Raw genomic sequence first — 25,942 nt, 5'->3', positions numbered from 1 at the left:
CCGAGAGGCCAGGGAGCTTCCTGGGAAGGGGGAGGACAGGTATCCCAAATGACCATGGATACCTCTTTTATTTGCCCACTTCAAGGATTTATCCCTTCAGACTGCATGTGCCCCCCGCCCCCAGCTACGGTGCCTGGTACACGCAGACACACACACACACACACACACACACACACACGTGCCCCCCGCCCCCAGCTACGGTGCCTGGTACACGCAGAGACACACACACACACACACACACACACACACACACACACACGTGCCCCCCGCCCCCAGCTACGGTGCCTGGTACACGCAGAGACACACACACACACACACGTGCCCCCCGCCCCCAGCTACGGTGCCTGGTACACGCAGACACACACACACACACACACACACACACACACACACACACGGTGCCTGGTCCACCAGACACACACACACACACACACACACACACACACACACACGGTGCCTGGTCCACCAGACACACACACACACACACACACACACACACGGTGCCTGGTCCACCACACACACACACACACACACACACACACACACACACGGTGCCTGGTCCACCAGACACACACACACACACACACACACACACACACACAGTGCCTGGTCCACCAGACACACACACACACACACACACACACACACACACGGTGCCTGGTCCACCACACACACACACACACACACACACACACACACACACACGGTGCCTGGTCCACCACACACACACACACACACACACACACACACACACACGGTGCCTGGTCCACCACACACACACACACACACACACACACACACACACACACACACACACGGTGCCTGGTCCACCACACACACACACACACACACACACACACACACACACACACACGGTGCCTGGTACACGCAGACACACACACACACACACACACACACACACACACGGTGCCTGGTCCACCAGACACACACACACACACACACACACACACACACACACACACACGGTGCCTGGTCCACCAGACACACACACACACACACACACACACACACGGTGCCTGGTCCACCACACACACACACACACACACACACACACACACACACGGTGCCTGGTCCACCAGACACACACACACACACACACACACACACACACACACAGTGCCTGGTCCACCAGACACACACACACACACACACACACACACACACGGTGCCTGGTCCACCACACACACACACACACACACACACACACACACACACACACGGTGCCTGGTCCACCACACACACACACACACACACACACACACACACACACGGTGCCTGGTCCACCACACACACACACACACACACACACACACACACACACACACGGTGCCTGGTCCACCACACACACACACACACACACACACACACACACACACACACACACACACACGTGCCCCCCGCCCCCAGCTACGGTGCAGTGCCTGGTCCACCAGACAGTGGAGTCGGACCATGTGGTGGGTGGCTGGTGTATTTGGAGGCTCCCTATCAGCCTCTGTGAACCTCAAAGGGTCCTGCTTCTCCCAGCCGGGCACTCACACTTCTGATGAGGAGGGGGTAGCGGGTGATCCTCTGCATGGGCTTCAGCAGGAAGCTGGAAAGGGGCATTCCTTTACATCGAGGGTCAGATGCCAGCTTCTGCAAAATAATTGAGAGGCTTGTGAGGAAATCATAGCCTAAGGAAAACAAGGAAACATTGGCTATTCTCCTTTGACCACCTTTTAGATTTCTAACTTCTTTTAACTCAGGATCCAAAATGATACATATCAGGTTAACAGCAGGAATATCCCACTTCATGTGCCAGAGCTAGCGGATGCTTTCCGTTCTTCCTTACGTGCGTCTGGCAGCCTGTGCGAGCCCTCCCTCCCACTGCTGCCGGAACCAGACTGTCTTCCCAGCCCACTGACCCTCTCGGTCTTCCTCACTCCTCTCCTCTCCTCTGCCCAAGATCCCACACGACTGAGCCCCACAGTGTGACCAGGCCAGCTGTGGAGCTCTACACTTGCCAAATTACTCTCCGTTTCCCCTGCATGTCCCAAAGGCACCTCAATACCTCAGCATACCCCCAAGTGAAGTCCTCGTCTTCCCTCATAAAAGTATCCTCTTCTACCCCTATTCCTATCAGAGTTGGTAGCAAAATCATGGCCCCAGTGCCAAGAAAAATCAATTCAACATGAAAGGCAACTCGAAGCAATCCGAAAATTCTTTGCCATATCTGTGTTTCCTTTGGAAGGTGATGGAGATGGCCTTCTCCACTGCTGAGATTCCCCACCGTGGCGCCATACACCCCTGCCTCCTGGCTCAGAACAAGGCTGGCCTGCCTACATTCCCAGAATGGAGTTACCTTTAAAAATTCTTTGAAGTCTGCGTGTTCATCTGTCTTCTGCTGTAAAAGAGCTGCTCCATTCAGCTGACAGCTGCAGAACCGGATGTAAGCCTGCATGTGGGACAGCTCAGCTGCCAGGATGTCCCCAATCATCTGCACGGGCATCTTCTCACCCCCAGTCTTCTTCCGTACTCGCAAGGCCCTGAAACCAACACACACTCTCACTTCCCATTTCTAACTGAATGTGCTTTGCAAATGAAGGATGAATACCTTGCGAGACTTAACGGTAATGACGACCAGTGAGTTACCTAAAAACCTCTGGCGCCATGAGGGAAAGGTCAGGAGGAGGAGGCAGCGAGGGCCTAAAGCCCTGCCTGCCCAGCCAACCTGGGTGAGCTGCTAGAAAGAAGAAGAAAATGAAGTCTGTGCACTTGGGTGTTCCTAGGTCTTTGGAATTGTTTTGGATTCAGCTTTGTTTCTTAGCAAAGTTTCTTCTGAAAGTTTTCTAACTTGTTTTCAGCTGAACCAAGAAGAAAGAAATTTCTACCCTCTGCAAGGGAAAAAAGGAAGCAGGAGCCCACAGAGGCCAGGTGTGGAGGCGGCATCGTTCCCAGAGAGCTGCTGAGCGCCAAGGAGGGCAGAGAGGCAGCAAGCGCTGGGACTGCTCATGCCTCCCCACAGGAGCCTGTCCCCACGGGCATAAGGGACAGAAAATCACCACAGGAAACGGAATTTCACACTGGACTTAGGAGAGTGCCAGACCAGCCAGTTATGTCTAGGCCATGAGCTGCAGCTTCTCTCCTGACTCTATCTGATGCAGAGTCAAGTATATTTTGGAACCACATGTTGATATATTGTTTGTTTAATGATTTAATTTTTCCTTTGCTTAATCAAATATTTTCTTTGTTATATTTCTTTACTTCAATAATTATGCATTTCAGAGTTAGAGAGCATTTCATAAAATGATGATAAAATTAAAAGCCTGAGGGAGGGACTTCCCTGGTGGCGCAGTGGTTAAGAATCCGCCTGCCAATGCAGGGGACATGGGTTCGATCCCTCGTCCGGGAAGATCCCACATGCTGTGGAGCAGCTAAGCCCGTGCGCCACAACTACTGAGCCTGTGCTCTAGAGCCCGTGAGCCACAACTATTAAGCCCGTGCACCGCGACTACTGCAGCCCATGTGCCTAGAGCCCAGGCTCTGCAGCAGGAGAAGCCACTGCAATGAGAAGCCTGCACACCGCAATGAAGAGTAGCCCCTGCTCACCGCAACTGGACAAAGCCCGCATACAGCAACGAAGACCCAACGCAGCCAAAAATAAAATAAATAAATTTATATTTTAAAAAAAAGCCCGAGTGAACAGAAAACAGTGGAAGTTCTTTGCTAAGCAGCCCTGGCTGCAGAGAGTTAGGTGGGAGTCTCAGCCCTGGGGCTGGGGGCGTCTGCTGCAACGACAGGTGATGCTCACGACTCACTTCAGCAGCTTCGTGTTCGACATGATGAGCTCCTTCCAGTTAACAAAGATCAAGGCCATTTCTCCTTCAGTGAGAAAACCTGGTTCTGCCATTCGTTTCTGAAAAACCTAAATTCACAACACAAGGGAAAGAAGTCAGCTTAAGTGCAGTACACAACCTGTGTGGTCTAAATAAAACATTATCTTCATACACTAAAACTAGGATGATCGTGGCACTTTTTTTTTTTTTGCGGTACGCGGGCCTCTCACTGCCGTGGCCTCTCCCGTTGCGGAGCACAGGCTCCGGATGCGCAGGCTCAGCGGCCATGGCTCACGGGCCCAGCCGCTCCGCGGCATGTGGGATCCTCCCGGACCGGGGCACGAACCCGTGTTCCCTGCATCGGCAGGCGGACCCCCAACCACTGCGCCACCAAGGAAGCCCCGCCCCAGCACTTTTAAACAAATATATTGTGACTGTTAAATTTTAAATTGCAAAATTTCCCTACTTTTTGCTATTTCTACTCCTATCAGGGCTGATTCTAAGGATTGAATCCAGCAGTTTCATCAAGAAGAGGAGATTCTCATACCTACCTCCTCAGGGTGTTATACAGGTTGAATAAACCATGGATATAAAGCACCCACACACTGGAAGAGCCTGCAGAACTGAGGGAGCATGGCCGTTGTCAGGCTGAGCACCTCAGGGGTCTGGAAGCAGTTTGTGAGAAGTGCACCAAAAGAAAGAGTGATGCCTTATCCTATCCTCAAGACTGGCCACCAAGCACATGTGGATTTCAGAGGTTAAATGATAACACTTTGGGAATCCATAGCACTTAAGGTTTCACAAAGTTCTGATATGCACATACATGCACACGTGTATGTGTACATGCACACGTGTGTGTGCGGGCTTCTCAATTAACTTCATAGATGATGTAGGTCACGCTAAGTCAGGTATTATTATTCCCAATTGACCCACGAAGAAATAAAAGCTGAGAGAGTAATTTGCTCAAGGTCACAAAGCTAGAATGTGGAGGAGCCAGAACTAAAACAACTTTTTTTTTTTTTTGCGGTACGCGGGCCTCTCACTGCCGTGGCCTCTCCCGTTGCGGAGCACAGGCTCTGGACACGCAGGCCCAGCGGCCATGGCTCACAGGCCCAGCCGCTCCGCGGCACGTGGGATCTTCCCGGACCGGGGCACGAACCCACGTCCCCTGCATCGGCAGGCGGACTCTCAACTACTGCGCCACCAGGGAAGGCCTAAAAACAACTTTTTGATTCTAAGTTCAAGTTTCCACTGAACAACTAGGGAATGACTTTAAAAGCCTTTTACAGAAATGGTGAAGTCATCTGAGACAACTCTTCTCACGTGAAATCTCTCCAAAATACACATGATGTTACCCTCCATTGAAACTGTTCTAAATTAATGTTTACTGCATTGAGTTGAACCTGGATTCAAAGAACTCAGATAAAAGTGCTATGAACTAACGTCTCTAAACCGCTACGGTTCCAGAATCAGACTGAAGATGTCTGGACACTCCTATGAGAGAGAGCCCTGGAAACAAGGTCGATCTGCCCTGAGGTTGCTCCTGAAGGACAGGGAGAGCATCTGATTGTCTGTTCTTTCACTCGCTGATTACTTTATGTTACTGTTTATTCGTTCTGTTTGCCTGCTTTGTGCCAGCCTCAGTGAGGTCAGCAGAGGATGAGGTGGCTGGGTCCTCCGGGGCCCTCCATGGGAACGGTAATGAGAAGCCCTGGCCTGTGGGCAGTGCTTTTTACCCTAACCCCCTGACCCCAATATGATGCCTCACCCCTCAGAGCGTCTTGTGAGGTGCGCAGAGGGAGAATAACCAAGCCCAAGTGGTTAAGAGGCTGGCCTGAGACGGGGCGAGCGCCTGGCCCCTGTTCACCTTCTGTGCTAGTCAGAGCGGTTCTCCACACCCGTTTACAACCCGTTAGGACTGGAATCTGACCAGCAGCAGGGCTGACACTTGTAGGGGTTAATCATAAAGATGGGCTTTTCTTCCAGGCCATCCATCCTGGTGAGAGAAGTGCAGACAGGCATAAACACACCTAGCCACACGTAAGTTCAGTCCTGTTGGGAAGGCCTGTAAAGGGCCAGCCTACGTTTGGGGTGTAGGACAAAGGACACACAGTCTCTGCCCTCAGGAGCTCACAGCCTGGGGGAAGATAGACGTTATCAACCGAGAAGTGCAGGACAGTGAACGTCTGAGATCCCAGCCCGAATTCAGGGGAGAGAATGAATCAGGGGCAGGCCTTGCTGGGGCAGATGCAGGACTCAGCTTCTGCACCGTGTGTTCTCAAGGCCACGGCCACGTAAACAGTGCACCTGTTGGGCCTGAGCGGGGACACCTGTTCTCTTTAAGTTTTTTTTTAAACTGGTCTCATCTGAGGGCCTTGACACATTTTGTGGGAACTGAAAGCCATGGAAACAAAAGCATAATAAAAGTATAAAATCTTACTTTGTTTGCTCAAACACGAACCATTTAAAAGTGCCACTCTAACGGCTGTCATCTGCTTAGGGGTTGCTGGCAACGTTAATAGTCACAAACACACACAGTAAATATATGAGATTTGGGAGCTATTTTACAGTACACTGGTTTTCCAAACTGATATAAAGGTTGGGTGAACACTCCCACTGCCTCACCATTCCTCTGGAAATAAGTAAACTTTATGAAAGCGTCAGGTGCCAGAAGAGCAGTGCAGAATCGCCAGAGAAAAGTCTGAGGCAGATCCATTTGCTGTAGAGCCTTCCCACCTACTCCGTACCCTGGTCTTTCCTGATGGGGCCTCTACCACATCCGACTGAGGCGCTGAGCGCCTTTTCTCTCTCTCTTCACTCTGAATTACCTAATCTGGAGAAGAGCCGACTCGAGATCTTCAAGGCCTCTCCAAGGGTCAGAGGAAGCACTCTGAGGGTGTGAGCGCTCCCGTCACCGCGTGAGAATTCACTCGCCAAAGGTGATACCTCGCCACGAGGCCCCACCCCGTAAGGAGCCGGCGGAGCCCGCGACGCCCTCACCTCCACGACGAGCTGAAGGTCATCCGCGTACCGCTCCTCAGTCTCAATCAGCTCATGAATGTAGCCCTGCCTTTTCCTCTCCACTGGCTGCATGGTGTCCAGGGTTTGGAGATCTGCACACCCTGTGGGAAAGCAGGGCAGAGTTTCAAAATATTATTTTATCTTCTTCGGAGAAAACAGACATGAATCATCAGATACACGGGGTTTGCAAATGTTGCCGGGAAAGAACCACATGGCCTGCCAAAGGGATTGGGACTCGGGCGAACAGCGCACACCTGCAGAAGTGCGATTAACCACCGGCCACTCCAGAGCTCCAGAGCCGCAAATTAGCAACACCTGTAACTGGCTGCAACGCCTGCGATGCTCGGTGTGGCCCCAATTTCTTTGCCAAATAAGTAATGACAGAATGAAGGATTTTCAGAAATGGCCTCAAAGAAACCAGGACTGTGCGGAGCCTTGTGAAGAATCTATGCTATTCTCACCGTCTTGAGACAGTTTCAAAGTATTGTAATGATTAAGTGAATCAAATGCTGGAGACCAGTGTTTTCCAAACCGCAGGTCATGAGCTATTGGTGGGCCATTCTATCGATTTTTTTAAACAAAACCAAAACAAAATAAATAACTAGAAACTACCACGTGCACAGGATCTGTCAGTATTGTCCTGTGAAAATTTTTAGTTAGGTATGTATTTGAGGATGTGAAATGTATTTCTTACTGTGAGCCACTGTTTAAAAAATGTTTGAGAAACATTTCTCTAGATTTCTCCAAGTTAAGTGCTCAGTTAGGAAACCTGAAGTCTCCAGGGCCCAGCAGTTCCCAGCAAGAGGACTGTCTTAACCCACTGGAACAAGGGACTGGTGGTTCGGGGTACACTGAAGCCACGGGGGCTTTGAGGGCAGTCCCCAGCCGTCTCGCATGGCATCAGAGTGAGAAGTACCATAGTCACTGCGGATCAATGTACAGCCAGGCACATGGGAGCTGAGCTCACTGTCACACTGGGAAGTGACGTTAACCCAGAGTCATTCAGTAAGAAGCTGAGGGCCTGCCGTAGGCCCAGTGGGAGGGGAAACGCCGCAGAAAGCCCTTCCTCAGGCAAAAAGAAAAAGCAGGTAGGTAGGTGCCCAGCAAGGGACAACATGAGGCGGTAGCGGTGCACATCCGAAGCAGGAGAGACGGGGAGGCAACACGAAGGTCTGGGGAGCGGAGGACGCAGGAGCAGGGCCAGCCCTGCGGGGCCTCCGCAGCCCGCAGTGTTCGGACCGAGGCAGACGCCCTGCACGGGGACAAAGGCACAGAGCCACAGAGGCGGAAACGCCAGGATCACACCGGCCTTTTAAGGGGGTGGGGGGGTCTCTTTCTGACTGTTTTTGATTTTTTATGTATTTTGTATAGATTTGGGCTTTCATAGAGTCCTCACGAAGACAGCTGTTCTATTTTCTGCACATGCTGCCGACAGCTTTAAAAAAAATCACTCCCACAGTCAAACAAAAATTGAATAAGGCAGAAGTCACGTCTGGTGCTACCAAGATGAAATCGCAGTGCCACTCATGTTCAGACTTATCCAGCTTTTCTGGGGACCGTGTTCCATCCTGTTCTGCCAAGGAGACCTGCAGGAATGAGCGAGAGCTAGGGACGCGCAAGGCGAACACAGGTCCCTGCCTGACCCGGCTGCACAGCCGGAGGCTGGATGCCAAGGCCGACGCCTGACGGGGAATGTTGCTGATCACGTTGCCACCCAGCTGACGCTGGTGGAGCAACTGCAACGGTTTCTAAGGTTGCCCTACTTCTTTGCTAGTGGCTTACAGATCTCGGTCCTTCACATTCTGCCATATCCACATACTATCTCTACTCTTACTTATGAAATATTTTTGTTCACGTTTGAGCTAAATGTCTAGGAAATCATGGGTTTGAATGTGATGGTTAGGTTTCTTCTAATAGTCACTCCCATAAACATATAACCATTGAAATAAATCGAGTCCTCCTGGGCACTATTTTTTGGGCCATTGTGTTGTGCACCACCGGGATATCACACTTTGGGAATCGATGATTGATGTTAAAACCCACAAGCACTGGCCTATCTATTCAGTATCTTGGGATAATAGGAAAAGTCTCAGGTAGTTTATCGTTTCTAAGGCTGGGACGTACACGACATTAGCTTCATCAGGATGAACGTGGGACGATCCTTGTACTCCAACCCTAGCTGACACCTCTGCATTTCGTTACAATGGTTCTTAAATTTTTATTCTCCAAGTTTCCAACCTGACCCCTAGCCCCACTTTCAGATGCTCTCACCTCTGACACCAGGGGAAGAAAATAAAGGCATGACGCCCCTTCCACTTCCAGCCCCATCTTCCTGCCCACTCGTCCCTGTACTTCCTTCCTGTGTCAGGGGGTGAGGGGAGCCTACTTCTTCTAAAGCCAGAATCCCTAACCTGCCCCCTCCTGCAGGACCTTCCCTGCCCTTCACACTTCCACCTTCAGTCTTCACTGGTCCCTCTCGTCTATGAACATGGCTATGTGTCCATCCTGCCACAATGTTTAAAACCAACAAGCACCCCTCCTGCAACCCTGCTCCCTCCACAAACACCTGTCTCTAGTCTCACTGCCAAACGTCTGACAGAGGAGGGGTCTGACACTCATTCCCCCCGCCTCCAGCTCTCTCTGTCACCTGTCCAACTTAAGGTACAATGGCTTCTGTCCCACCACTCCACTGACACTGCTCTTGTGGAGGTAATGGTGACCTTGAGCATCGCCAAATGCAGAGGTCCCCTTGGGAGCTGGCGTCCTCCTGCACCTGCCCAGAGCCCTGACACCTGTGATGGATGAGCTGCTGCTTCCAACACTCGAGTCTCTCCCTTAGCCTCTGTCTCTTCTTCCGGGTGTTTCCTTCTGCATTTCTGCCTCTGCCTGCCTCCAGGCTCTCTGGTCCCCCCAATCCAGGAAATATTAAAATATGTTCCTGGCATTCCTGACCTGCAAGGTCAAACGAATCTGGCTTTACATTTCTCTGCTAAGGTGACAAGGCACATCTGCATACTATGCTCTGAGAAACCCTGCTCTAAAGGAACATTTGAGTGAACCCAGAGTTCCCAACACTTATCTGACCACAGAACCCTCTGTTTTGAGGGGAGAGTGAATCTTTTGAGAACTGAGGAATTAGGGTTTGTGGACAGACTACACCCCTCTACCATCCTCTACACCTGCACTGTCCAATAGAGTAGCCATTAGCAACATGTGACTACTGAGCACCTGAACCATGGCCAGTCCAAACAGAGAAGAGCTGTAAGTGTAAAATATACACCAGATTTCAAAGACCCAGTAGAAGAATCCTAGAATGTAAAATAATGCATCAGTACAAAAATTATTATACCGATTACACACTGAAATAATATTTTGGATAATGCTAGGTTAAGTAAAAATAATTATTAAAATTAATTCCATCTGTTTCTTTTTACTTTTTAAAATGTAGCTGCTGCACTATTGTGGGAAAATGGATATAAGGGTTACTTACCAGAGTACAGTGACACAACTTTATAAGAAAATACAGTTCCCTTTATTCCAAAAAAATAAAAATAAATAAAATGTAGCTGCTGGAAAATTTTAAATTACATATGGGCTTGTATTTGTGACCTACATTATATTTATATTGAACAGCTCAAGCCAGCCTCTACATTTTTTATCATGTTCTTTCCCAGACAGAATGTTCAATGACTTCTGTTTTTTGCAGAATGAAGTCCTAGCTCGGGGAGGGGGGGGACGGAGCACAGGGCTCCGGAGTCTCCGTAATCCAGAAGCAGCCTGCCTCTGACCATGCAGCCCACCTTCTACCCACCCTGGCCTGGGCTCAGTCCTCATGATGTGCTGTACAAACTGTCCATGGCCTGGCTGTTTGCACTCCTGTTGTTGCCTCTGTCCATGGCCCCTCTCTGCACAGAAGCCATCTCACTACCCCTTCAGGGTGCAGCTCATATGATCCTACTCTAGGGAAACCTTTTCCATCCCCGTCCCCAGACTGCCTCTCCTTCGTGTTTTCATGGTACTGGCTTGCATCTATATTTTAAATACTTCCCACAATGTAACATGTATTGTAGTTCTTCTGTATATAGTTAGTATGTCCTTCTCTCCCAGTGGAGGTTAGGGACTGTGTCTAACACAGTCTATAATATCACACTTAGCAACGTTTTGACCACCGAGGTCAGGAAATACTTGTCAAGTGGAAGACTATTGTGTTGTCCCCAGACCCATTTCTCATCTTTCCCCTGCTCTGCTCCATACTGCAAGGAGGCCAACCTCTAAGGCTACTTTTGTAAGCTCTTTCCTTCATTGACTTCTGCCTGAGTTTGGCTAATGAGAGGAGACTGAAGACTACAGGGTGGACTAGGGAAAAAGTCCTCCTGCCAGAATGGTGAGATGACAAGAAAGCATTTAGTCCCTGCTGGGTAAAGCACAGAAATGCTGGGGCTGCATCTCACATAAATTTGGAGTTCAAGAATTCCTCAACTGATGAAATAACACAAAACTTGGTCCCTGGCTGGTGATAACTTCAGGGTGCTTGGCTAAAGAAAATGTACAACTGGTCTGGAGGGTCACTCTCACAGCCTTGGTTCCACAGGATTTATAGAGAAAAACTAAGTCTCGCTAAAGATGAGTTCAAAGTAAAAAATTACAAAAAGCAAGGAACAATCCACCATTCATAAAAAACTGAGGATTAGAACAAAAGGAGATGTAAAATATATATGTTTAAAATAACTTGAGACATATATGAAGGATCTGAAACCCTAATTCGAGTCTAAAAATCCCAACAGGAAGATATGAAACAGAAACAAATAAAAAGGTAAATATTATCAAGGAAATAATAAATTAATAGATGAGGCAGCAGATCAAACACATTGGAGGAAACAATTAGTAAATCTGAAAACAGAGCTGAAGAAATTACTTAGAATGCAGTCCAGAAAGACAAAAAGATGGAAAACATAAAATGAAAGCTAAAAGATACGGAGGATGGAATGATAAGGCCCAACACACATCTAATGGGAGTCTAGGAGGGGAGAACAGAAAGAAAGGGAAGAGGTAATAACTGAGATTATAATGGTTGAAAATTTTCTAGAGTTGATGAAAGATATAACTCCACAGATTCAGGAGGAAAAATGATACCTGATTAGGGAAAAAAAATAAAAATAAACCCATACCTAGACTGTAAAACACCAAGGAAGAAAAAATTTGTTGAAATAGTAAGAAAGAAAGAGCCGAATAACTATACAGGAACAGCAATCAGACTGCACACAACTCAACCCAACAACAGGGAGTGTTGAGAAAAAAATAACTGTCAAACTAGAATTCTAATTACACTATTGTTCATGGAAGAGGGAGAAATAAAGGCATTTTCAGGCAAAGTTTAACAGCATTTACCACTAGCTGATTTGACTAAAGGGACCATTAAAAAAATGTACTTTGGGGCTTCCCTGGTGGCGCAGTGGTTGAGAGTCCGCCTGCCAATGCAGGGGACACAGGTTCGTGCCCCCGTCTAGGAAGATCCCACATGCCACGGAGCAGCTGGGCCCTTGAGCTGTGGCCGCTGGGCGTGTGCGTCCGGAGCCTTGCTCCGCAACGGGAGAGGCCACAACAGTGAGAGGCCCACGTACCGAAAAAAAAAAAAAAAAAACAAAACAAAAAAAAAAAACAAAAAAAAACCACATAAAAAAACGTACTTTGGGAAGAAAAAAATTGAAAAGGAAAAAAAGATGTAAGGAGTGGTAGAAAAAAAATAAGAAAAAGGAATGGTGAGCAAAAATACCAGTAATTATGTGAAAAAAAATTATTGACAGTAAAAATAACAATAATAATAATGAATAAGTTGGTGGGATAAATTCAATGTTAATTTTTTAAAAAGAAGCAAAGAAAATGCATGGTAAATAGAAAATATCAAATAAGATAGACATAAATAAAAGTATAAAATAGTTCTAATAAATATAAGTGGCTTAAATCTGTCAGTTAAGAGAGACTCTAGATTGGACAAAAGAATTCAGCTAGATGCTATTTACAAAGACACCAGAAACATAAAGTTACAGAAATGTTAGAAGTAAAGGGCTGTGGGACTTCCCTGGTGATCCAGTGCTTAAGAGTCCATCTTCCAATGCAGGGGATGCAGTTTCCATCCCTGGTCAGGGAACTAAGATCCCACATGTCACAGGGGAACTAAGCCTGTGCGCTCTAGAGCCTGAGTGCCACAACTAGAGAGCCCATGTGCTGCAACTCCTGAGCCTGTACACTCTGGAGCCTGCATTCCACAACTAGAAAGCCCGTGAAGCGCAACTACTGAGCCCGTGTGCTCTAGGGCCCCCACACCACGACTAGGAAGAAGCCCATGCACTGCAGTGAAGAGCCCACATGCTGCAACAAAAAAAAAGATCCCTCATGCTGCAACAAAGATCCCACATGCTGCAACAAAGATCCCACATGCCTCAACTAAGACCCAACACAGCCAAATAAATAAATAAATAAATAAATAAATGAATGAATAAATAAATAAATAAATAAATAAATAAAAGACCTAGAAGAAAAAAAGTAAAAGGCTGCAAAAAACTATACAAATGCAAAATATAAAAGAGCAGTGGGGGAGGATTCATTAGCAACAGACAAACTAGGCTTCCAAGGATCTGTATGACACCACAAAAACTCATGGAAATATAATAACTCTTATTTGCAACGAATGGGACAGCCTCAAACTGTGAAATAAAAAACTGATAGAATTACCTCCCTGATAAATTGGGAGATGGGGATTGACATATACATGCTACTATATATAAAATAGATAACAATAAGAACCTGCTGTATAGCACAGGGAACTCTACTCAATACTCTGTAATGGCCTATATGGGAAAAGAATTTTTTTTTAAAGTGGATATATGTATATGTATAACCGATTCACTTTACTGTACACCTGAAGCTAACACAACAGGTGGATTGATACTTTCCTTCTTCTTACACCTCACCTTCAATCCACCTGTGGCTCTATCTTCAAAATAGGTAACAGTGGTCCATAATCTGACCACTTCTTACCTCATCCACCACTGTCATTCTGATCCAAGCCACTGCCATCTTTTGCCTGGATTGCTGAACGAACCTCCTACCAGGTCTCTTTGCTCTGACCCCTGCCCCCCAACCTCCAATTTAATCTAGCAAGCCAGAGCTATCCTATTAAAACATAGCACATCATGTCACTCCTTTGATCAAAACCCTTCAATGGGTTCTTCTCACTCTGAGCAAAAGCCAAATTTCTTACAGTCAGCCCACAAGAACCTCAATGGCCTCCCCCATCTCCGCAGATACCTCTCTGTCCTCATTTCCTCCTCCTCTTGCTCCTCCCTCGTTCCAGCCACACTGGCCTCTGTGCTGTTCCTCAAGCATTACAGGCATGCTCCTTGCATGTGCTGTTCCTTCTGCCTAGAATGATCTTCCAGGCATCCACATGGCTTCCTCCAGACAGCCATCACATCTTTCAAGTCTTCGCTCACATGTCACCATTTCAGAGAAGCTTTATCTGAGTAACCTGTTTAAAATTGAAATCCCTCTGGATCCACCTCTCCCCACCTAGCATTCCTTTTCCCTAACCTGCTTTATTTTTCTAAGATACTACACACTTACTTGTTTTGTTTGTTTTCTGTCTTACCCTACTCAAATGTCAGCTCCAAGAGGGCAGGAATTTCTGTCTATTTTATAATCTGTTATGTCTCCCGTGCCTGACACATAATATAGGTTTTCAACAAGTATTTATAGAATGTGATATGAAGATACACTCTGAGAGTACATGGATATTAACTATAGGCAGTCAGAGAGAATGATGAAAACTTCCTGGGAAGTTCTTTCTGGTAGACAGGAAGAATGGGAAAGTAGGAAAAATGAGAGATCACGGCTACCACCAGGTCAAAGTTCCCAGAGGAATAATTAGCGGTAGGCTGGGCCACAAGACCCCCGACACTTGTGTTTAGGATGTGGAGAGTGAGAGACAAAACATGAATAATGAATAATGGTTATGAAAACTGTGTCCTACTACAGCTGGGAACCACCGTTCTAAATTAACAGTGCAAGCAAACAAACAAGATAGCTTAGAAAGGAGGAGAAAGATCTGCGAAGATTCCAAAAAGTGAAGGACAAAAGGCAATTTGTGATGACTGATACAAAGAGGGCTTGTTCAGATTATGTCATAAAGTCCCAGAATAGTCCTTGCCCATTCTGAGGAGACCTACGCCTCTGAACAATGCTATTCTCTGTGCGCCCAAAATTAAGATCCAGAGTATCACATAATGGTTTTCAGTCTCACTGTGTTTAAGCTCAGTGAAAAGATGAGATTGTAACAGTAAATCCAGACGGCTCAACTGCATGCATTTTCTGAAGGCTGCCTTTAATACTCAAGTTTTATCAGGGTACTGGAAATTACTGGGTATCTTATTTTGTAAGAGAATAGCCTTTTATCCGCTTGGCAAATATTTACTGAGTGCAAACTGTGTACCAGGTAGCATGCTCCCACCATGAAGCCATACATATTTGCGGTTTCGTTTTTGGAAATTTAAATAATTCTTGAACAATTTTTTTGTATCTTTTTTGATGCCTGTCAAGTTCTATGTCATCAGGTGTTAGGTTGCTTGTTTAAGCACAAAAAGGGCTATTTGTGTTATAAAATTGGGCTGTTTGTGTGATTCTAATGCTGTAGACCATCAGAAAAAGCAAAATATTTGACTATCAGAAAATAGCCACATTCTAGAACTTACAAAAGCAGCTCTGTTGATAAATGCAAGTGGATTTGCATTTATCAAAAAAACCCAATTTTTTATTTTTATTTTTGAATCTATGGTAAAATGTTATAAGCCTAAAGACAGCAAAGACCCCCCCAACAGTAGACAAAAGTGCAGACTTTGGCCTCAGAAAGCAATTAGTTTCAAGCTGATTTTTGCATCACCTTCTAGTCTGCCAGACTTGACCCTGTATCATTGACTCAACTATTAATGTGCTATTCAGAATATAGAATATTAGGAAGAGATGTCATGAAAGTTTCTTCATGTTCACCCAGCACAGAACTTCCAGTTTTAACAATACTAATAACCAACATGAGTGTCACAATTTACAACCTCTGATCAATTCTCTGATTAACAAATATAACTTTGACTCCTACTGTATAAATACATGGAGAATCTGAGGCTTTGGTGGTTAAGTAACTTACTGTAGAATTTAGAGCTACTAAATACCTAAATCTAGGTCTCTTGATTCAAGTCTTACACTTTGAAATGCCAGGCCACTTTAAATGATGCTTACACTGCAATCCTATTTGAGGTGAAACTCTTGACAACAGCATGTACAAACCTAACCTGGCCTTATGCTTGTTGAACTGAATTCTAGAGGAAAAAAGGTTTTAGTATAAATACTTGGAATGCCAAAGAGCCCAAAGCACTGAAAACCAACAGGGCCTTTATTCGCCTTTAACTCTTTTTTGTGTCTACGTAACATAATTGGTCCCTTTACATACCCTTCTACTTGGTTGCATATGCAATTAACAACTTGTATCTAACAGCTGATTTCAAATAGACTGTACCCTTCAGTGCTCTGTATCAGTAAGCCCATTACTACAGTACTGACCTGGGGCAACAGGGGTTTCATATGCACTATGTTTTTTTCTTGGTATTACTAAGCAGACTGCTACACCTCTACTTTACCCAATGGTATGATTTTGTTTTTTAACATCTTTATTGGAGTATAACTGTCTTACAATGGTGTGTTAGTTTCTGCTTTACAACAAAGTGAATCAGTTATACATATACATCTTCCCTCTTGCGTCACCCTCCCTCCCACCCTCCCTATCCCACCCCTCTAGGTGGTCACAAAGCACAGAGATTGATCTCCCTGTCGGCAGCTTCCCACTAGCTATCTAATTTACATTTGGTAGTGTATGTATGTCCATGCCACTCTCTCATTTCGTCACAGCTTACCCTTCCCCCTCCCCATATCCTCAAGTCCCAATGGTATGATTATACAACCCATATTTTCCAACTTGTTTATGACTGCATAATACTATGCCCCAAACTGCTGAGTCTAGGACACACTAATCCTACAGCAGTGCCTGACTCTGATTTCGTGGTGGTTAACAGATGACCACTGGTGACACAGGGATCCCAGTAGCAGGTCCTTCTAGTACCTTGAAATGTAACTTGACCAGCCTGGATTCATTTAAAGCAGTTAATTCTCTTTACTCTCTTCTCCCCTCTATCTTGTAATTTAATGATGATTGTTCTAATTTTGTGATCTGAAGTAACAGCAACTCCAAGTTAGTGAGAAGTGGCTAAGAGCACCAGCTTTGGAGACAGATGCTGACTTAAGTTTTAATTCCATCACTTACTAACCCAGACACACACCCCAAATGTTTAGTCCATCACTTAGGACACAGCAAATGCTTGGTAAATGTTAACTGTAATTTCTAGTATCTATGTGTTAGACACTGAACTGGTGTTTCATAAATCCTTTAAGTCTCATCTGTAATACAGGTATTACGATCTTCATTATACAGATGAGGCTAAGGCTCCTAGGGGTGAGCTCATAGAGTTACGATCCAAAGCAGCCCTCCCACTACACTTCCCATTACACTCATTTTATCACTCTTTGATTTAATCACTCTAAGTGATTCTGCCTTTGACAACAGCATTAAGATATTACTCTTAAGCACATCTTTCATAATTTGTTGTTCTCATTTAAAATAAAGTTTTAAAAGTGATTATGAAGATAATTTACTCAACTTAAAAATGGGCAAAGGGAACTTCCCTGGCGGAGCAGTGGTTAAGAATCCGCCTGCCAATGCAGGGGACACACGTCCGAGCCCTGGTCTGGGAAGATCCCACATGCCATGGAGCAACTAAGCCCCTGCGCCACAACTACTGTGCCTGCGCTCTAGAGCCCGCGAGCCACAACTACTAAAGCCCGCACGCCTAGAGCCCGTTCTCTGCAACAAGAGAAGCCACCGCAATGAGAAGCCTGCACACCACAATGAGTAGCCCCCGCTCGCCACCAACTAGAGAAAGCCCGTGCACAGCAACGAAGACCCAATGCAGCCAAAAATAAATAGATAGATAGATAAATAATGGGCAAAGGATCTGAACACACATTTCTCCAAAGAAGACATACACATGGCCAACGAGCACATGAAAAGATGCTCTACATCATCAGTCATGGAGGAGGTGCAATTCAAAACCATGAGATGTCACTTCATACCTACAAGGAAGGCTTTAATAAAACGCCAAATGATAACAAGCGTCAGTGAAAAATGTGGAGAAACAGAAACCCTTGTACACTGCTGGTGGGAATATAAAATGGTACAGCCACTTTGAAAAACAGTCTGGCAGTTCCCCAAAAAGTCAAACCATTTGACTCAGCAATTTCACTCCTAGGTGTATACCCAAGAAAGATGATGACGTATGTCCCCGCAAAAACTTGTACGCAAATGTACATAGCAGCATTATTCATAATAGCCAAAAGTAAAAACCCAAATGTCCATCAATTAACATATGGATAAATAAAATGTGGTACATCTAAACAATGGATTATTATTTGGCCATAAAAAGCAATGTAATACCGGTATGTGTTACAGCATTATGGACCTTGAAAAGATTATGCTAAGTGAGATAAGCCAATCACAAAAACCTCACACATTTTATGGTTCCATTTATATATGTCCAGAGTAGGCAAATACATGGAGCCAGAACACAGATTAGCTGTGGCTGCAGGGCAGGCAGGGTACACAGGAAGATGCGAGGGTGGTAACTAATGGGTCCTGGGTTTCCTTTTGAGGTGATGAAAAAAATATCCTATAATTGATTATGGTAATGGCTGCATAACTCTGTGAATATACCACTGAATTGGTATAGTTGGGGGAACTGTATGGAATGTAAATTATATCTCAATAAAGCTGTTACCAAAAAAGCGATTATGTTCAGCTTTATCCTTCTAGATGTTATTCTTAGAGATTCTTATCCTTGTTTATTAAATTCAGTCCTTGCCTCCTCATATCTTCTCTGATTTTTCATCTTGCCTTTTCATTGGCTCAAGTGGTGGTTGTACTGTAGGAACCTCCTTATTATGAAAATGGTGGCAATATTAGCACCCTAGTGTAGAGGTTAAGAGCATGGACTCTGGAGTCGGACCACTTGGGTTTGAACCCAGCTCTACCACTGACTATCTGTGTAACCTTGAACAAGTTATTTAACTTCTCTGTGTTTTCATTTCCATGCCTGTAAAAAGAAAATAGTAATGAGGTAATAATACATTTGAGGGCCTTAGAAAGGTGCCTAGACTAATAAGTACTCAGTAAAGAGCACTGGGACTTCCCTGGTGGTCCAGTGGTAAAGAATCCACCTTACAATGCAGGAGATGAGGGTTCGACCCCTGGTCAGGGAACTAAGATCTCACATGCCACGGGGCACCTAAGTCCACGCGCCACAACTACCGAGCTCGTGCATCTCAACTAGAGAGCCTGCGTGCCGCAAACTACCGAGCCCTTGTGCTCCGGAGCCCATGCGTCCTGGAGCCTGCGCGCCACAACTACAGAGAAAAAACCTGCACCCCACAACTAGAGAGAAGCCTGCACGCCACAACGAAACGTCCCGCGTGCCTCAACGAATATTCCGCATGCCGCAGCTAAGACCTGACACAGCCAAAAATAAATAAAATAAATAAATAAATAATAAACCTTAAAAAATATAAAGAGCACTTTTCCTCTTTTCTTTTTACTGGTATGAGCAACAGTTATAGAGCTAGAGCTTCATTATTTTATAAAAATGGTAGCAATATTAGCACAACAATCACTTTATTTTCCCAGAACCTTTGTTTCGTCTTCATGGGTTCCTTTCACTACCCAACCCTTAACTGCTGATACCCTCAAAGGCCTTATTTTTTCCCCCCGAGTCATCTCATTTACTTTCACTGGCTCAAAAACTATCAACAGGCATTCATGCCACCAGCTGATGTATATCCGATGCTGTATATCTTAATGATATCTCACTACCTGCTGGACAATTCTATCTGGATGTCCCACAGGTACTGTGCAGTCAAAACCAAACTCATCTCCTTCCCCCAACTCCGATTCTTTAATGTAGCTGGTGGCACCATGATTCCGCCCTGTCACCAAGATACAGACCTGGGAGTCAAACTGACCTTCCACCTGACCACGCATCCCATCAATCCCCAACTCCTGCCAAGGTTCCCTCAGAAACAAGTCTTAACTCAGCTTCATGACTTTTTCTCCACCTTGGCTTCATATCAGAATCACCTGAGGAGTTCTTAAAAATCCCCACGCCCAGGCCCCACCACAGGCCATTTAAATCGGGACTCAGGCATCAATAGCTTGTTAAAGGTCCCCAGGTGACCCCAATGAGCAGCCAAGCTAGGAACCTCTGGTTTAGCCCTTGGTCTGCTCTCAAGCCTCAGCATTCAGTGTTGCTGGCTTTCCACTTCCACTGCAGCAATTATGAACTTCTTATAAACGCACCTCTCCTCCTCCGCCTGCTGCTGCTTGTCTCCATCACACTCTCCACCATCCCACCCTCCAATCTGGCTTACTCCGACTTACAACTCTGGCAGTTGCCTCCTCCAGGAAGTCCTCTCTAACTCACCAATCTATGGTTGAGTTAGGTATTCCTCCTCTGTACTCTCTTGGTACCCAGTAATATCTAATATCAGTGTGCTTAGAAGGCTGTTTAATACTTATCTGCTTACATGCCTGATTCCCTCACAGTTAGGCACTACCTGAGGCCAGGACCACCTGGCACTCATTTTCATATTCTCAGCACCTAGTACTCTGCATTTGCTTATGCAAATACTCAACATATGTTAGTTGAATGACTTTCCAGAGATGAGCAAAGATTTTGGAAAGAGATTGTTGATGTCAGACATTGATAGATGGGTTGGATTTTGATCCATTTTTTTTTCACTCAAGGTGAAACCACCAACTTGATTATTTAACTGTAAAACTGTGCTTAACTCTGGTACCCCCCAAGCAACCACTTCAGTTTCTTTCACTGCATACAGACTCTTATTTTGTACTAAAAATATCTTAGTCTACATTTGCAGTGAGTATTGTAAATTCCTTCCAATCTTTTTGGAGAAAAAGTTGGAATAAAAATTATAAATAACATCATAGTCTATTATTATCCTAGATTATATTTTCTTTTACTTTCAAATCAAAATTTCTTTTGCTTTTGAGATACATATGCTTATCTTGGATCAAACTATCTCAATCTTTACCACTTAAAATTTTCTTTTGTCCCCCTACTATAAAACAATTTGCTGGTCTGCACCCAAGAGACTATGTTAAGGAAAAAGAGACATTCCAAAGAAATTCAATCAGGACTACATATAAACAATTAGTTTTAAAGGATGCTTCAAAAGAAATACACAATACAAGTAACGTAGTTTGTGTCCTTTTAATAAACACACTTGCATAGTTATATTACAATTTTGTAAAAATAAAAACGGATGACCTCATGCCAAGCGTTTCCAGCATTTGCATAATCTCAAGACCTTTAATACTACAGTTTTCAAGACGCACGAAATAAAAATTTAAGGCAAAAAAACAGCACTTTGCAACAATTTAATAATTTATTACATTACAGTAGCATCACAGCAGCATCCAATAATGCCACTTCAGGCAAAAGTCTCTCAGTATTCCCATTACAGATTCTATTTACAAGAATTTATAACCTGGTAAAATTCATCCTAAGAAAACTTGGCAAATAAAGCTTTGGACTGAAATTGGCATTTCTTTCTCTACTTTTCCTTCCCCCAGTTCCTATTTTAAACTATCAGTATTCATATTATATTTTAAAACACTAAAATAGCAGTTACATTGTTTTAATAGTTGTATTATTTTAAAATGATTCCTTAGGATAAAGTTTTAGAGGAAAGTATACAACAGGTAGGGCTGATTTAGATTTTCAAGTTTTCTAAAAAAATCAGCTTTGGTCTTAGAACTGATTTTTTCATTGCTGAAAAACCCATCAGGTTTAATCATATACCTTAAAAATGATTATCACATATTGCAATTTTAAAATAAATTTTCATTCTTTACCTACTACAGGGTTCAGATTTGTTCATTCTAAAATTTTACGTTCCTGATAAACTCCTTCCAATGCTGCTTTCTAAGTAAATGGAAAGCTGCCTCTTACACTGAATGAGAACAAATACACGGGTGAATACGAGGTATTGCGAAGGACTGCATGCTCTTTTAAGAAGGACAAGTTATTATCATATGTCATACCATTTCCTTTACTTTTAGTTTCTTCTCAAATACATGACAAAATACCTAAACAAAGAGGGGTATTTCTGTAAATACAGTAAATTTATTTCCCAGACACTCAGCTTAAATATGCCATTATGTGATTTAGTCCATAGGTACCTGATGAATATGTTATTTGCGAATTGATTTTCAGACACTAAGCTCTACCTGAATGTCATTCTTAATAATCTATATTTATCAGTGTAAAATTGAAGCAATTTGAGCTACAAAAATACTTTTGAAATAATTTATCAGTGTATTAAATAAACCCAAATTCAAAATTATAAGGAGAAAATGTTATACCAAATCATGTGACTAATTAAGTGGTCTAATTTCTAACCTCAGGGTTTAAAATGGATTTAAAGTAACTGCCCTTATTTTGAACCCAACTAATGGTTGCAAAAGCAAAAAGTTCAGAAAATAAAAGGCAAGACCAAGTAAACTGTACAATTTAGAAGATCAGCTGAATTCACAAGGACTCAATCTTTACACTCTATCCTTTAGTGACTGCAGGCAAATCTGTTATGCCACCTGTAAAATGGTATTATTGCTTTCCTATATGTCATATTTTATAAAAGTACCATGATGATGCCAAATGCTAAAAGTTGAGGTGGTCTAATAACTAGAAATCCCTGCCTCAGGGAGCACACATACATATCACCATACATCCCAATGATGTATTTTGGAACACAAACATTTGAACTTTGTGACGTTCTAACTAAACTGTTGATTCTTTCTCAAGTGTTGTAAAGTTATGATTTAGGCAATGTATGACTAAAATCATTCATTTATAATGAATAGGCTCATTTACATAAATATTGCACAAAATATGCCTCTAACTTAAAACTCAGATATATAAAAACGTATTTCACTCTTCTTAAAGAACTGTGTGAGGAAATAAGACTCTGTGATTGTATGTACACTTTTCCTGATAATACTTGGACATTCATAAACAGTAGATTGCACTGCAGTTTGTAAACATTTTAAATTGCATAAACTTCTCACTGATTTTCAAATATAGTTTAATACTGTCCACTAATACTCCCTTTTGTTTCAGCTAAGTACTCTCACGTTTATTAGGTTATAATAATGTTTATTATCTTTAAAGTTTTCCATTCAAGGAAAAGAAGTAAAATCCTATGCCAAAGTAGCCAATGTGGTTGAAGAATAGATAGTAGCCAGAGAATTCTGAATGGTAAAATCAACCTTCCAGCCACAAAGCAGCTTCATGGACATAGAGGAATGCCAGCTCTCACACATCTTTCCTTCACTGAATTCATTCTCAACTAGATAGAGACTGTCTGCCTGCTTCATGGGCATTTAAATTCTTCAAGGATTCCTTATGATCTTTACTAAATACATTAAGAAGAGTGTCAACCAGTGTCCCTTTGTGACCTGGGACAAGTAGTCACCTAATTTAAATAGATAACATGATTTTTGACTTCAAAATGTACAGATATAAATGCTCTAAGGTAGGGAAGGTTTCATATCTCATGGTCAATGAAGGGAGCCTTTCATTCCTCAAAAATAATCCATTTTTAGCTCATTAGTAAAGAAGTAACAACTGACCGCTGCAGCACATGAAGCTTCTTCATGAGCCCAGACCACAGAGATCCCAAGGGAACTCCCATATACAGGACTCATTCTTGGGCAGCCAGAACAGATAAAACATACCCTGCTCTGCAAATATTGCTGGGGCAGGTCACTTTCCTCTTCTGTGAGATAAGAAAAGCTCCCTCAAAGTGTTATTGCTCCCACCCCAAAATACACAGAAAATAGAGAAAAGGATATTTCCAATTCTTGGCCTTTAAACAAATTTAAATATTGGTACTCATAGTGGCATATCAGAAAGTAATAGTGCATATTGAGGGACAAATCACATATTGAACCAATTAAGAGCTCACTGTGATTAGGATTAGATCGAACATAATAGCAAAACATAAGCAATTCTGAATTCTGTAATGAATATACATGTTGCAATCACATTAGAAAAGCATGGCAGCCCATTCCAAACCAGCGAGAAAAGTTTGTGCAAATAGTGGGTCTTTGTGTGTTTGAACTCCCACCATGTAAGGGCAAACTCAACATGCATGCTAATGACCTACAATTACCAAATTAAAAAAGAAGAAAAATGCTAAAGGATGCGAGAGTGAACAGCAGGGAAAGCCACACAAAGACCCACTATCCTTTAACTTGTTACAAATAAATTTTAACTGTAAATTAGAAACACGAAGAAATAATCACAAGTGGCTCTAACATTCGAACGAAGTTAACGAATTGTGTAGGAGATATTTGACCAGGGCTGCCTGCCCTGCCTCCACGCTAGAGTCAAACTTGGATAGTGGGTCTCTGGGGTGCTTTCACACTGGAAGACAACATTGGGTCCTATAAAAAGAAAAATGAGGAATAAAATGAACATAAAGCAAATCAAGTGGGTGAGAAAAAATTCTACTGATTACATGCAACATCAACAAATTTGAACTATTAAAATTCTCAACCTTTAGAAAATATCCTAACTACATAATAAAATGCAAGTAATATTTATAAGGGCTACAGAAACACAAATGATAGTCTAAAACTTAACCAGTTTTCACTGACTCATACACTCCTGGCTGTTCCTTTAGAACAGCTTTTATCTGTTCTTTGTATTCCTTATTATATACGACTTAATTGGAAAAAAGTTCCACCACTGAAAAACAAGATAAACAACAACAAAACCTTTGGAAAACTATCACTTTACACTGTAGACACTATAAAAGCCAAATGTACTGACAAACCAGAATGCCTCCAGGGATCACTTAATCAAAGATCTTCCAGACCCAGCAGGTTTGAAAAGCACCTTCCTCTCTCAGGTCCAGGAAAGACACCTCAGGTATTTCTAATTAATCAGATAAACTGGCAAGCACTGAAAACTGCCAAACCATCAGCAGAGTATAAAAATGGTCATTCATTTAGGTAATCCAAGTTGTTACAATTTTCTTTACTACCTCTCCTGAAACCCTGAGATACTTTTAGGAATATTCAAACCATAAAAAATTGGACTCCACCTCCAAATTGGGAAATTCAGTTGCTTTATCTAAAGAAAAGTCTCCCAAAATCAGAACGATCTTATAAGCTCTAAAGTGAAAATAATGCACTAATATTTTAAAATTATAGATATAGTACAAAGTAAATTCACAATACTTGCACTGAATCATAAACACATCTCAGCTTTTTACCATTTATATGTTCTTAGAAGCTAAGTTAAAACGAAAGGCTAAAGCTTTTAGATAATTTCACACGAATGATAAAAATATAAATCATGATACATTTTATTTAAGACAAAAAAATCAAAAGGGTGGGGAAAAGTGACATCTATTTTATAAAAGTAAAAAATATTTCCAAGTACTGTTTATTCTCTAATTATTAATGCTATGTTTATTCTCAAATATAAGAAAGACTAGGTAACTACCAAGAGATAATTTTATGTAATACCAAATCTCATACATTGAGATCTGGACCCTTGTTATAAAAGAAGTGAAATAGATCTTAATTCATATACCTCTTGCAGTATGAGTTATCTACCTTTAAAAAAATCACCTAATGAGTTTTGCAAGCACTTTATTTATAAAATAAATTTTATAATTTTCTTTAAAATTTTCTCCTAACCTGGATGATGTGTAAAAATGTGGGAAATAAATGAGAAGGTTGCAAAATTAATAGCACCTGTACACTAAAAGGGTCATTTTGAATAGGCGAATAGGGTAATTGCCAGCTACTCTTTGTTAAGCTGAAAAAGGCTGGTGTAAAGGGAAGT

General features: G+C 43.3%; 1 protein-coding gene across 16 annotated transcripts in view; it reads right to left on the bottom strand.

The window, feature by feature from the left end:
• The window catches only part of ITSN2 (intersectin 2), a 145,409-nt gene that overhangs the window by 8,756 nt on the left and 110,711 nt on the right, over nt 1–25,942 (bottom strand). For 15 of the 16 annotated variants that reach the window (XM_067008009.1, XM_067008011.1, XM_067008013.1 and 12 more), the window contains 4 exons: nt 6,837–6,958; nt 3,819–3,925; nt 2,363–2,546; nt 1,558–1,656 (listed from right to left, as the gene is read on the bottom strand). In XM_067008009.1, the coding sequence (XP_066864110.1) occupies nt 1,558–1,656; nt 2,363–2,546; nt 3,819–3,925; nt 6,837–6,958 (512 nt within the window). Of the gene's footprint in view, nt 1–1,557; nt 1,657–2,362; nt 2,547–3,818; nt 3,926–6,836; nt 6,959–21,280; nt 24,532–25,942 lie in introns of those variants that run through there. The other variant, XM_059079155.2, reaches the window with a different exon arrangement.

The sequence above is a fragment of the Kogia breviceps genome, chromosome 11 (assembly GCF_026419965.1).
Source record: "Kogia breviceps isolate mKogBre1 chromosome 11, mKogBre1 haplotype 1, whole genome shotgun sequence".
Lineage (NCBI taxonomy): Eukaryota > Metazoa > Chordata > Mammalia > Artiodactyla > Physeteridae > Kogia > Kogia breviceps.
Note: the sequence above shows the minus strand (reverse complement) of the source record. Positions and strands in the feature narration are given on the sequence as shown.